The sequence below is a fragment of the Lepisosteus oculatus genome, chromosome 29 (assembly GCF_040954835.1).
Source record: "Lepisosteus oculatus isolate fLepOcu1 chromosome 29, fLepOcu1.hap2, whole genome shotgun sequence".
NCBI lineage: Eukaryota > Metazoa > Chordata > Actinopteri > Semionotiformes > Lepisosteidae > Lepisosteus > Lepisosteus oculatus.
Genome location: NC_090724.1, coordinates 6,584,820 through 6,599,163, shown reverse-complemented (window position 1 = coordinate 6,599,163; position 14,344 = coordinate 6,584,820). Strand labels below are relative to the sequence as shown.

Sequence of the window (14,344 nt, the reverse complement as noted above, 5' to 3'; positions counted from 1 at the left end):
CACTTATATAGCGCTTTTCTGGACACTCCACTCAAAGCGCTTTACAGGTAATGGGGATCCCCTCCACCACCACCAATGTAATAATGTAAAAAATGTTATACAGGAGCGGGACTAACCATCCGTGCCGGGAACGTTATACAGGACATAGACACAGGGCGCAAACTGTGGCTATACCCTGGACGGACACTGTTCCCTTCTAGGGACACAGAATTTAGTGACACCAGTTCACATAGCCAGCACGTCTTTTGGGGGTGGGAAGAGACCGTAGAAAGTCCAGCCAGACACGAGCGGAACATGCTAACTCCATAGATAATGTGCTACGAGCCCAGGAGTGAGCTCGGGGATGAATGATCTCATTCAAAGTGAATTAGAACCACATCCACCCAGAAATGCAAAGAGTGGGCGTAAAAACGGCATTGTGGGAGTTCTCTTTCTCCTGTGAATACTCGCACGAAAAGAAAAAACGTGAGACGCGGATAAGGCTTTCAGTTGACTAAAGTCGTCCTTGTCATATTCAGGGACATTAAAATGTCAAGATGGGTGCGTCAGATACTGTATAAATGCCAACTTCAGACAACCCCAGTTGTGTTCATTATTTTAAAAAGACGCAGAATTTCGTCTGTTGGGCTTTCTCGCGTCTTAAAAAGTGTTTCTCCTCCTACTTTTCACCGTGGAATTAAGGTTTACGTGCTCCTTTGTCCCACACAAGGGCTGGGCCTAGTTATGGCGCAATATCCGGAGTAGTGTCTCCAGAATGAATCTAGTCAACCTGTTGTACATCTCTGCACCTTAGTAATGTAATAGATACTTTATTGACCCCGTGAGGGAAATTGCAGTGCAACAACTGCTTAACACAGACAACACAGCCACAGTATAACAAATGATACAATAATAATAATAATAATAATAATAATAATAATAATAATAATAATAATAATAATACAATACAATCAGTACAGTGAGGGTGCACTAAAAGAGTTACTCATAGTCCGGACACACAAAGAACAAAGAACAGAACAGTACGCAGAAAAATCGTATCACACATATGAATATAAATATAGATGTAAATATAGATATAGATATAAATATAGATATAAATGTATTGCAATAGAGGTTAATGTACTGCACCTTCACGTATCGCTGTTCTGCGCAGGTTTTAATTTGGATGTTATTTCTCACTTTTGTCCCATAGATGCACGTTTTAGCACCTATGACATTGGAACACCAACGGGAATATGGCCAGCTAAACGTATAAATATAAATAATGTATTTTTGTATAATGTATTATTATGTAATACTATATGTATTTTCTCATTCATCTCAAACATTTTGCCTCTTCATTCTCAGTTTTAGATAAGGATTAGCTGTAATGTAATGAAAAAACATGGTACTGCCAAGGTACACCCTGGCGAGACTAAACGCATTCTTGGAATAACAGAATCGCAGACAGCGACATGAGAGAGAAACGCGCACGGCTCTGAAGAAAACATCCCAAAAGCACCCTCTGCTGGAAAGATAAGGTAGTTTTCTCTCTGCCAGTTTTAGAACACGCTACAATGAGGGTGTAGAAACGGATGTTGTCCGCTCGTCGCTGCGTCACTTATGCTTATGACGTTCAAATTAAATTAAGTAGCTTAAAAGCAATTATTTTTCACGCGCTGTAAATCGCTTCACATGACTGTGAAAATGGACTCGCAATCCAGTATCAACCGCATCTGTGTGTTCCGACCAGATCGATGTTCATTTAGGCTTCAGGAGGATCAATGAGATTCACCTTGCCCATACGCGCTGAGCCCGTGCGAGTCTCTATCCCAACGAGAGCACTGCGCCGCAGTCTGCGACCTCAATTCCACTGCTATTGATTTTATGCTGTCAGACTATTGCAGTCTGCAGGGAGCGGAAAGGGGAAACCTATAGCCCTATTTATTGTGAAGCCACAAGACAATTATAATAATTCCTTACACATATATAGCGCTTTTCTGGGCACTCCACTCAAAGTGCTTTACAGGTAATGGGGATCCTCTCCACACCACCAGTGTGCAGCCCCACCTGGATGATGCGACGGCAGCCATAGTGCGCCAGTGCGCTCCCCCACACACCAGCTCTCAGTGGGATGGAGAGCAGAGTGATGAAGCCAGTTCAGAGATGCGGCTTATTAGGAGGCCATGATTGTTAAAGACCAGGGGGAAATTTGGCCAGGGCACCGGGGTTACACCCCTACTCTTTTCGAGAAACACCCCGGGATTTTAAATTAGCACAGAGAGTCAGGACCTCGGTTTTACGTCTCATCCGAAGGACGGCGCCTGTTTACAGTATAGTGTCCCCGTCACTATACTTTGGCATTAGCCTGGCTGCCCTTCCTCCTGATCACGTCAGGGGTTTTGATGAGCTGTCAGCCCGAAACCGGGGCTGGTCCGTGCCGGGATTACAAACGAGGGCGGCCTCCCATGTGAAACTGTCACTGCGCCAAACAATACCAGCCGCTCAAGGCGTCTCCCGGCGGTAAGAGAAAGAGAAACGAAATCAATGTATGAGCTTGTACCTTTATACTCACGTGGTTTCCACCTGGATGTGCTTAATAAGTGCACACTGGCGTTTCAAGAGACGTCAGGACTTTTTTTTTTACTCTCATCAGAGACCCTTAATACGAGTGTTTCTCATTCAACAGACTTAATTGCCAAGTGTCGGGTAGTTAATTGTTCAACCTCTACAGTACAGATGTTCAACTCCAGTCCACGTGGGACACAGGATCCTCTGATTTCTATTCCATCTCTGATCTTAATTACTGTACCTTCCTGAGCTAATTATGTGGAGAAGCACTCCGATCGCTTAATCGGATGGTAATTTAAAACAACTCCAAGCCTTGCCGTGCAGATACTGCTGACAGTCTTGAGCTTGGGGCTTTATCGCAGTCATCCAGCTGTGTACAGTAAATCGGCCCTGGCTATGCTGGGGACATGCCTGAAATGGACTATCAACCCATCCAGACCCATACAGAGATTATAGTACTGGTGTATAGCCCCGAGGAGTTAGGTAGCCCATCCCGGCTCCACAGAATAACACCCATCAAGATACAGGAAGGCTCCAGGTCCTGACTTGAACCCAGGGCCCCAGTGCTGCGTGGCCACAATGGTAACCACTGCTATCTGTGTGGAGTTTGGATGTTCTCCCCATTTTCCTCCTGCAGGCCATAAACATGCTAGTAGGTTAACTGGCTTCGGACAAAATTGGCCCCGGTGTGAGTGGGTGTGTCTGTGTGCCCTGATGGATGGGTGTCCCACCCAGCGTGTACCCCGCCTTGCGCCCAAGGCTTACTGGAATGGGCCCTGGCTCCCCTGTAACCCTGTATCGGATAAAGTGGTTTAGAAGAGAGCTGGATAGACGATAAGCATGTACTGACCGGACTGCTGGCTCAGGTCAGTTCTTAACACTATCGGAACCCCTTCACTCAAATATAGCAGAGATTATAACACATGGGTCGAAACAGACAGGTGTTAGTGGGGCCAGCAGGGGGCGCTCACCCTGCGGTCTCTGTGGGTCCTAATGCCCCAGTATAGTGAGGGGGACACTATACTGTAAAAAAGGCGCCGTCCTTAGGATGAGACATAAAATCGAGGTCCTGACTTTCCATGGTCATTACAAATCCCAAGGTTTCTCGAAAAGAGTAGGGGTGTAACCCTGGCATCCTAACCAAATTTCCCCAGAGCCTTTACCACCTAATAACCCCCATCTCTGAACTGGCTTCATCACTCTGCTCTCCTCCCCCCTGAGAACTGGTGTGAACTAATGTGCTATTTCTGTGAAGTAATGTGGAAAAATTGTCCTATAAAAGAATGACAATAAATGAACATTGAAGCAACCGGTAGTACAGAACAATAAACACACAAGAAAATAACTACGTGATAGCCAAATATTACTACTAGTAGTAGTACTAGTCGTTGTTCGAACTCAAAATAAACCTAATAACTATACACCCAGCCTTTCGTTTTTAACATTTCTAAAGCGTTTGGAAAATCATCGAGCGAACAGGCTTTGTGACGTCATCACAAAGACGCCGCGCAACGTCATCGCTGCACACAGGCTTTGCCTACCCAGGAATACGTGACGTGCAGCCCATGGAGTGCAGTGGGGGGAGAATCAGACTAGTGGAGGAGAGACACAAACAGCAGCACCCGGCGCTGATGGTACTGTTTTGCACGGCTGGCGTCGGGTTTATGTAGAAGACCTGTACAACAGCACCTCGGGAGGCTCGCGTCTTATGTCTCATTCCCCGTGTCCCCCATCTGCCGTACGCGTGGGAACTCTCCAAGTCCCCCTTCCCCTTCATTTTTAGAGAGATTTCAGAAAGGCTGCCTCTACGGCCATCGTCTCACTTGGAGGGGGGGCTACTCTGCTCTGCTCGGCTGTGTCGGGATCCTGAATGGACGCCGGGGCGGAGGGAGCTACGAGCCTCGCCGAGGCCGGGGAAGGGAAGCCGATCTCCGGGGCTGTGGCGCCGGAGGAGACGGAGGCGGTCATCGGGGTCAGCTGCGGCATGGACGCCGGGGACACCGGTAGGGGTGCCGCTCGTTTTCTGCGGAGCTGTCAGCTCGACGCCCGGAGGGGTTGCTTTGGGGGGTGAATTTCCTTTTTTTTTAAAAAAAAAAAGGCAACGATGTTAATCACCGATGTGACGACTCCTTTCTGGGGCTGTGCGTTACGATCGTTGCAGCGGTTAACTCGGGACGTCTTAATTGGATTAAATGTCATTTGACTGCAGCTGAGGCTCGTATTTTGTTAACGCTATGTGCACAGCGAGTAAGAGGGGGTGGGGATTATGATTTTAGCCCACCCGATACCGAATTGGAAGGAAAGCATCTGTCCGGAGCCTCGCTTGTTTATAGAAGATGGGACGGGGTGTCCTGCGATGCTGCCCGGAGTTTTCCGCCCAGATGTTGCTGGAGCTTAATCCGTGCGCTAATCGCCCTCAACCCCGGCTTGATCGCTTCCGAGCTGCCTGCCTGGGGGGGGTCAGAAATAATATCGGCACAGCCCCCCCAGTTCCCCAGCCCACAGCTGTGGCCGTCTGAGGTGACTGAATAAGCGGTCCCGCTCGTTGCAAATGTCACAAAAAAAAACAAGAGAGGCTCGTCTTCGGCGGCGTCTGCAGCTCTTCACCCGTGGAGAAACGCGAGGTGCAGCGCTTGCCGTCTGGCGTCCTGAAATAAACGCGTGATGTGATGTTATTAACTGGGGTTAACGCGGTGACAACTCGCACAAATAGCTATGGCAGCCGGTAAAAGCCGAGTTACTGGGAGCGATGGTGCCGAAAGGGAAGGCTTGTTGTGGTGTGAAGTGCATACCGGAATTAGGGCTCATTTACCGTCGTCTTTATCTGTTGTTGTGTTTTTTCTGGAGCCCTGGTAAATTGGAGAATTGCACGTTAATAATATGAAATTCGTTCTTCCACGGTTCTCTGGTTAACCTTCACTAAGGTCATTTTTTTGTGCGAGATAAGTTAGCGCGGATCTCCATCGCGTTAGTTACAGTGGCTTCGGAACTGCTGATTCAGCTCCTTGATTATTGTATTTTAAATGAAGACAGCTGTTGGTTGGGTCGGCACTTTTGGGGGCTCACGGAAATTGAGGGGGGGTGCGTTGTAACCCCCGTTTCTCCGCGCGACGGGAAAACTCGGTGGATTCGCACGGTCCCCCCCCTCCCCCCCAAAAAAAACCCAACAACAACCAATATTTGAGTTTCATGACGATAAATCAAAGCTCATCCTTGTGAAATCGCTCGTCTAGAAACTGGCCGAAACTGTTTTTTTTTGGCAAGACACTACAGATCCGGGGCAGATATTTCGATATTAACCCTCAGTCTCGTTTAAAAATCCGCCTTAAAAAAAAACAGCAGCCTCGCTGCTTTTTCGCAGGCAGCTGTTCGGATTGCTCACTACACGGTGCGTAACGTTGGTTGTGCAGTGTTTTACGAAACGAGGTGACGTGTGTGGTCCCTGATACAGAAGCCGTGATGATGGAGCCAGACAGCCACGCCGAGTGACCGCTGTCCTCCCTGACACAGTGCAGCCCCTGACCTGTTGCGGTTCTTGGGAGTCTGCTCTTGTTCCGTGGGGTTAAGTTGCATTCAGGCCTGGGTGTGCAGTACAGCTCGGACTCGTGTCTGGTGTGAATACAGGGGACTCCCTGCTGTGGTCTGGTCAGTAGTGGGCCATCGCTGTTGTCCGCAGAACCACAGAGCCCACTCTGTGCAGCGGCGCTCTGGAAGAAGCTGGCAACCTCCAGTAGCCAATAACCTACTGACAGGACCTGGGAACGGAGGTGTAAAACCCAGGTCCTGACTCTCTGTGGTCATTAACAATCCCAGGGTGTTTCTCGAGAAGTGTCCTGGCCAAATTTCCCCCTGGTCTTTACCAGTCATGGCCTCCTAATAATCCCCATCTCTGAACTGGCTTCATCACTCTGCTCTCCTCCCCACTGAGAGCTGGTGAGTGGGGGAGAGTACTGGCGCATCAGCCAGGTGGGGGTACACACTGGTGTTGGTGGAGGGGATCACCATTACCTGTAAAGCACTTTGAGTGGAGTGTCCAGAAAAGGGCTGTGAAAGAATAAGGGATTAAAATATTAATTAATTATTATTATTATTACCAGATCACCACTGGATGACATGGCTGGTTCCTTCTGATTTCTATTGACGGGGCAAATACTCCTGTCGGAGAGATCTGGGCTCAGATTACTGCAGTTCGAGGGGGTTCCCTCTTTAGGTTTTTTCATCCATATATCCAGATGAGTTTGTTTCCCGTCTGCCCTCTGTGTGTGCCTGGGACTCCTCTGCTTCCGAACCCTTCAGCTACAGTAGGATGCACCAGTTCAACTGGAGCAGGAGGGTCCCACAGAGACCCTAGCTCTCGAAGTGCGCTGTGGAGCCAGAGGGGAGGCCGAGCAGAGGAGGAAAGCGTTTGCCTGACGTCGAGTCGGTTTTTGCGCGATTGTGGGCTTTTGGCTCCACCAGCGGGCTCGTTCCTGGGTCATTAAACGTGCTCCAGCCTCTTGCGGCGCTTCAAACTGGCCGGGGGCTTGAACCGTAATGCATGTGCTATTTGCGCACCGTGTAATTATCGGGGAGCGTGATGTCCGGGTCCCCCAGGAGCGCCCCTGCAGCAGGGATGAATCAGTGCACACATACAGTATATCGGCGCAGAGCGGCGGACACCCGGGTGGCCCCCCGATCCGCCTTTTTGTTCGCTCTTTTCTTGATCGACGCCGCCCTCTTCTGCAAAAACTCCCGCGGTCCAGCCCGGCGTGGAAGCTGTGTGCCGCGGTTTGTCGTTTTACGAGGGTGAAGAAGAGAAAGATAGAGGGAGCCGGCTTCTTGGCTGCCCTCTGAATAAAACTCGCACGACGCCAGGATCTCTTCCAGTGTTTTGTTTTGCCAGGCACTTAGGCCCGACCGCAGTAGCTCCTTATTTATTCAGTGCTTTTGGACCGAAGTATCAGAAAGCCGATTAATTATCTCTGCAATGAGTAGTTTAATTTAACGTTTTTGTGATGGTGCCTAGGTCAAGGGCGCTCGAATAGGGACTCCAAATGGGCTCTTGGAAAGTTATTTTTGTTCTGATGATGATAGCTGTTAAAGAGGCTGGAAGGGACAGAGTGAGTGAGGGAGAGACACCTGTTCCCCTCAGTGTGATAACATCGCATCCTTCTCCTCTGGGTCCTTTTCCATATTGAGCTGATTAACGTTATTAATTATCGATTTTACTGTTTCTAAAGGTTTGTTACTGTGCTTCTGCGCTTCCTTTGTGTGAAGCAAGTAAAAGGCCGAAATAAAAGTCCACACTGAGGACTAGTGGCTCGTCGCCTCAGTGTTTATCCCAGTTTCAGTAACATTAAGCAGACAGAGTACAGGACTGTCCCTCTGTATGGGTGCTAGCTCCCCACAGCGCTGCGACAGCTGTTTCTACATCTGGGTGGAGAGCGGGAGTCAAACGTGGTCCACCAGTACTGTCCATAATGGCGTCTTGAAACTACACTGTGTTTGGTTTGGAGTCCAGAGCCCTGAGCACAGTTCAGTTCTGGGCTCGTCCTATAGAGCGAGCGCAGTATGGAGCATGCTCTACAGATACGAGCATTAGGACTCGTGTCGGGGGGTTTCATTAACAAATTGGGCGCCTGTACAGTTCATGTGTGGCAGGGCTCAGCACCCTAAGCTAGTTACGGGAGTGACATCACCGCCCTCCGAAATCTAGACAGTGTAGAACTTGGCAGCGACAGAGGATCCGTTCTTGTGGAATTCCTCGCGGTCTTGGTGCCGCGTGGCTCTGGGCCTGCTAGGGACTGTGCCCCGGCTGAAGATCGGATCACAGCAGGGAGAGCTGCACGCCGGTGATCTCTCAGGCCATTCTGGTGGCTGGTGTTTCTAGACCAGTCATGGGTCCGCGTTAATGTGCGCCAAGCACATTGGTGCTGGGCAGTGCCATGACACTGGGGGGTAAAGAAAAGATGACTGAGCGAGAGGGCTCATCCAAACAAGAGTCTTTCATCAGCTGGTCGGTTTGGGGAGGGAGTGGGGGTTCGTGTTACAGCGGAGCTACCTGCCCCCGGTCGAGGGAAACAAAGCTCACTGAAGCGAGGCCCAGGTGAATTCTGTCCAGCCAGCTGGAGAGAAATTCCACGGGCCTCCTCAGGCACGGCTGTGGGACTGGTCTTTCCCAGAGAGCTCTGCCTGGGAGCCCACACAGTGCTGCCTTGAGAACAGAGAAGGAAGGCAGATGCTGAACCCGGCTGTGTAGATTGATCGAGCGATTGATCGATCAGCCTCCCTTGATTTTTTTTCTTTCCGTCTCAAGTGTGCTTCACCTGTTGGCTGGGAGAGTCCGTGTTGATGGCTTCTGCGTTGCGACTGGGCTCAAAGCGAGATGTGTTGTGAGACCGTTGTGCTGGGAACAATAAAATAACTTCTGTTGGAGCAGTGCTACGACAGGGAAGCTAATCAAACTGCCATTGATTGGCACTGCAAGCCTTTTCAGGTTTTATGAGCAGAAGATTGATGAACAGATCCACGTGCTGGAGCTTTCAAGTTCATGATCTGGTTTTGCATATATCGTTCTATATTATATATTGTGCTCTTTTGCCCGCAGTGTTTAAAAGCCTGTGCCTGGTAAAATGTAAAAATGGATCGCACTGCTAAACGATTGTTTGCTGTCCTTGCCCGTGTTGCTCTGGTGTTTCCATGGATAATAGGGTGGTAAAGTCTGGGGACTGTATATGAGCTTCTGCACTGCAGGCAGCATCAGTTAATGTTTTACAAGCGTGATTATACATGTGCAGTTGATTAGTTAACATATTTGAAGAGATTCATGACCGGAGCAGTGTTTGCCTTTAGCTATAGGCTACATGGTCAAGTTGTCAAGATCAGGTCTTACGTTATTAGTATTTGTTCCCGCTGTTATTGAATAAATTCATCAAATATCTCAAGTGTCTGTTCTGCAGTCCCCACTGTACTGCCAAAATCCACTGAACAGGGGTGCATGAAGAAGATGAACTGATCCTTTGTGTGCTGGTTTAGAAATCCGAGCTTGGTAATGAATGGCTGTTTCAGTAAGCGAGCTCACCCCCCGGGACCTCTCTGTTCTTTATCAGAGGCTTGTGAGTCCCAGAATCCCGTGCTGTGTGAGCGCACTGGGGGGGGGGGGGGTTTGTGCGTTGGCTCCAGATCGTTCTGTTTTTCGCTCGGCCTGCTCCACCGCGCTGCTCGCCGGGTGGGAGACATTCTGGCGGTGAGACGCCAGATCTGCATCTTGCTCGTGAAGGTTTGTGCCTCACAGTGTGGGGAAACTGGACCGTAACCAACAGAAAAAAGTTAAAAAAAAAAAAAACTGGTTTGGTTCCCCATGGCTCACGGCAAAAATGGGAAATGAGAAAATTGCTGGACAGTACGAAAAGGGGGACATATTGTCTCCTTTCCTTGCCATTTCTAAAACCATTCCCACATCAGAGAGGTTATGCATTGATGCTCTCTATGTCTTTGGACTAGTTTTGAAAATTGTCCTATAGTCACCTACCTGTCTGCTGCACATAACACTGTACAACGTGCTGGCTGGCGAAAGACATGAGTCAACTGAATGAAATAATTTGTAATTATGTAATTTGTGGGGAAGATGCTGATTCGGCCTGGAGGCCAAGACGGTAACACTGTGGGTGTGTAAATAGTGACTAATTGTAGAACTCCCTTTCACTGTGTGGTTACTATGGTTTTGATCTTACTGTTTAGCTTTACAGAAATAACTGAAGGTCTTTAGATTCTATCTCTCTCTCTCTTTGAAACAAAAAATAAAACCCCAGAGAAACAAGAACACACTGTGCAGGTTTCCTGTGTCAGTGCACAACTTCCTATTGTGAGTGTGTGCTGTTCTGCTTTTCCTGATCGCTTGGGTGTGGCTGGTGACATAGAGGCTGGGTTTTGTTTTCTCTTTCAAACGCCTCGGGGTCTCTAGTTATTTTGCATCGTCTACCCTCTGAATATGCCTCCGTGCCCCATGAGGCATAGCCATCTCTTTGTTTGAAAGTCTACAGGAGAACAGCCACATGGACAGCGCACAGCCCGCTCGAGAAGATTTATGTCGCCCGTTCCGTTTTCCGTCTACGGAAAAATGATTTCTTGGGCGGAAGGCCCAGCCAGTAGCGTTGGTGCCGATACATTGGCTTCACGCTGGACAAGATCCGAATGGCCTCCCCTCAGCTGTAGCCTTGCATTTCAGGGAGCTGAGCCTGCTCTGACTCTTAAGATGGGTGTGTGTGATGGCTTGGTCTGTGGCTCATTCTGGGCGTGCGCACATTGCTGTCGTCTTTTGTTTTTTATCCTGCCGCCCTCTGTGAGGCGGGACACCAGCGGGGGGGCGTTCGTGCCTTCCCTCCTCGTGCCCATTCGCGACCCGGCAGCAGCCCACCTCGCCGAAACCCGCAGAGCGGAGGGGGCCGGCCTGCATCAAGCAGGAGCGTTCTTGAAACAATGTTTGTGAAACCCAGCGGGGCTGATATTTTACACACATTTGTGAATGCACAGATGAGTGTGCTTCCAGGCTCTTTTTGCACCATTGAGATCTGTCGCCCGAGATGCCCCCTTTCAGAATGATGCCCAACACCTCCCTGTCAAGCTTCCCAGAATTCCCCTGCCTTATCTCTATGCGTGCACGCTCCCATGAAGCTGGCGGTCATTCCACCCCCCTTCCACACCCGCCGAAAGTGCTGAGCAGGGCAGAAACTGCCGTGCGTTGTAATTGGGGATCGATCTCTCCCGGCAACAGCAGCAGCAGTGACAGGCACGGGACGGCTCTGACACAACTCGGGGTCCCCCTGGTAAACGGCATGGGCTGTTTGGCGGTGGTGTGTTTTGATCCGGCTCTAGAGGCGGTGTTGAGAAATTGCGAGGGGGAAGACAGCGATCGGAAGCTAGAAAGCGTTTTCCATGTGGGTGGTAATTTTGCAGTACCTGGCTGAGAGGGGCCTGGGGGAAAATGTCTGGGGCAGCGTGATGTCCGCTTGGTGACCTCTGACCCTTTCAGCAGGGCCACCAGAGAGGCCAGTGGTCAGATCTGTGCTTTTGACCACAATTTTAAGGAGGATTGTGACTTTAAGGCGTTCCGCCGCATCCCAGCAGATGAGAGCTCCGCAGCCAAGCACAGACACCTGCGGTTCTTCTTATAATGAGCAAGATCACTGCTGCAGTCACACATCACATCATCAGCAGGGTAAAAGTAACCTTCCTCCTGCCTTATGCCAGTCTATCCTAACTCACATGGACTGAGCTGTCTCTCTTTCTTCCTGTCCTGTAACAAAGCAAGACTGTCTTTTTCCTTTTTCTTCTTCTGCACCACGTGATGGGGAGCTGTGAGCGTGTACCTGCGGGTGATTGTGGTCATGGGTGTGTGTGTGTGAATGACAGGAACTGTCTGTGCCTGTTCTTTGTGTTTTATCTTTAGCTGTTTATACAGTGGGAACAAGACTAAACAAATTTCTCCGGGAATGAGATGGGGATCTGGTGCTTTCCTGTTCTGGGAGCAGGTTTAAAAAAAAAAAACAACCTGTTTTATTCCTCTGGGCTGCACAAGGTGTTCCTGATGGCTGGAGCTCGTGGCTGTTTGGCGCAGGAATCTGACTGCTGCGTTGCATGCTGCACTGTAATGCTTTTACTTTCGAGTTTCTTGGTTATTTTCCCTTTTCGAAGAACTTTAGATTGCAGCGGTTCACCAAAATGGGTTATTTTCCTCATTCCTCTTTCAGCTGATAACGGCCAGCAGGTGTGCCCCACTTGCGAACTGGGCACCAGTCTGCTGTACTGGGCGTTAACCAAAGATTAAAGGCCCAGTGGTTAACTGCAAAATTTAAGACCCATCTCTTGATCATCCTTCCTGTTACTTAATCTGTCTTGACCTTTAACCTTTGATGGTGGTGTGTGTGGGGGGGGGGGGCGGAGCTGATATCATCATGCCTCTGGGTTTACAAAGCAGTGCATTTCCTTCTTGCAAAGACATTGATGGGTTTATTCTAGTTATAACCAAAGGTGCAGTCTTCGGTTCTGATAGTAATAACCCATGGGAACAATTACTAAGCTTTTTGTCTTCTTTTTTTCTATCACAATTTACATATATCATCCCACTGAGATGTGCACAGGCAGCCGCATTGATTAAGCAGCGAGAAGGGCTCAGGAGTCATCTCTGTCACTCCACAGTTACAGGGCTGCCTTTTCTCTGCCTCGGTTCCTCCGCCTGGCTCGATGAAGTACTACAGCCTTCCTTTGCGGACCTGATCGCAATTGCACATCTCTGCAGATCGATTCCTGACAGCCCTGCTGTCAGTGACTGGATTGCCAGATGAATTGCAGTCTCTCTGTCCTTGGGCATTGAAGTGCTCTTCTTTTGAAAATCGCCGAAGCAACAGCATTAAAATGACTCAGTGAGCTCATCTAAATATATCCATCTATAATATATATTCTGTCCATCCGATGTGGATTTGCAAATTGTGTGCTAATACAACAGAGTTTACAGATGAGAATATTAGGTCCATCTAATATCTAAAAGCAGAAAGAAGAGACCCAGGGAAAACGCAAGCTGGGTAGCTGGAAGTTAGATTCTTGCTTTAAAACAAAAAGTTAAGAAGCCGTCATCGGGTATCTTGAGGCGTCAGGTAAGGAGCCATGCAAAAATCCTAACCGTGATGAGAGAGAAGAGTTTGGGCACATTGGAGTGAAACAAAGCCCAAGCCGCGTTTGTGTGTTCGCTAAACTGGGTTCTCACCCCGATGCGAACAGCTTGGTGTGGCCTCTTGCCTCCACTTGTTAATCAGCGTCTCACCTGCCTGCTATAGATCAAGCCTGCTAAATCGGCCCCATTGGCAGAAATGGCTTAAGCCAGTGTGAGTCACACTGCGTCAGAAGAGGATGCCTATTTAAAATGTAATTGTCTGGGGCAGGGAAGCAGTGGGAGTATAATCCCGTTGTTCAATAGGCTCTGCCTGCTTTTGTTACTGCAAGGAAAGAGCCAAGGTTACCTGAGACCGCAACCTGTGGTTACTGAAAGCTGTAGCCATCGGTGAAGCTTGAGATGGGTGAGCGCAGAGGGGCAGATTGGTTGAGAGATCGGCCCTTTTACCCAGAATCCCAGCTGTGGAGACCCAAAGGAGGCGGTTCTTCCCAAGCACTGTCCAGCCAGCTCTCTCTCGCCCATCCCACCTCATAAACCCAAACAGACATCCGACAGGACCAAGCAAACAAGTGAACAGTCCTGTTAATTCCGGCCTGCTGGGATTCGCTTTGTACGTGAGGATCCTGTCTGGAGTTCAGCCTGGCGTTGGCGCACTGGGCTTCTCATTAGAGACTCCTTTCTTTCAGGGAGCTGCATGGCTGATGTCATTTCTGATGACAAGTTCAGTGCACGGTGCGGATTCTGCCCAGTAGCATCAAATGTTATTTTTCTATGTTAGGAACTGTTGTGGACAGCAGCTTGGCAGCCCCTGTATCCCCCTGGCTATGCTGGATGTTATATAACTGTCACATTATAGCTTATTACATAAGTAAAGGGGGAAGAGAAGATTATTTTCGCTGTGTATTTTATGGCTTGGAGTGTTTTGTCTCCGAGTGACTTCTTAACCGTGCATTTATTAGTCCTCAATATGCCTTCTCAGATAGGAATTAAACAACACAATGTCACATGACCTGAGATTAATGATGACATTGTCACATGACCTGACCTTTGGAGTTCTTGACCTCCATGTTGGAAATACCATGACAACCAGCACTGGCGGAATGTCATTTTTACTGGGTTGTTATATAGGGACCCAGTGGAAGTTTT

At 49.0% G+C, this 14,344-nt stretch overlaps 2 protein-coding genes across 6 annotated transcripts in view; both read left to right on the top strand.

The window, feature by feature from the left end:
* Window positions 1-4,119: 4,119 nt before the first annotated feature.
* The window catches only part of pip5k1ca (phosphatidylinositol-4-phosphate 5-kinase, type I, gamma a), a 50,690-nt gene continuing 40,465 nt past the window's right edge, over window positions 4,120-14,344 (top strand). For 2 of the 5 annotated variants that reach the window (XM_069186118.1, XM_069186115.1), the window contains exon 1: window positions 4,120-4,553. In XM_069186118.1, coding sequence (XP_069042219.1) covers window positions 4,421-4,553 — 133 coding nt within the window. In that variant the 5' untranslated portion in view covers window positions 4,120-4,420. The remainder of the gene's footprint in view (window positions 4,554-14,344) is intronic. The other 3 variants (XM_069186117.1, XM_069186116.1, XM_069186120.1) reach the window with 2 other exon arrangements.
* hnrnpm (heterogeneous nuclear ribonucleoprotein M) overlaps window positions 4,691-14,344 on the top strand; it is a 102,036-nt gene continuing 92,382 nt past the window's right edge. The window contains exon 1 of the mRNA XM_069186121.1: window positions 4,691-4,695. The gene's annotated coding sequence lies outside the window, so the exon portion shown is untranslated. The remainder of the gene's footprint in view (window positions 4,696-14,344) is intronic.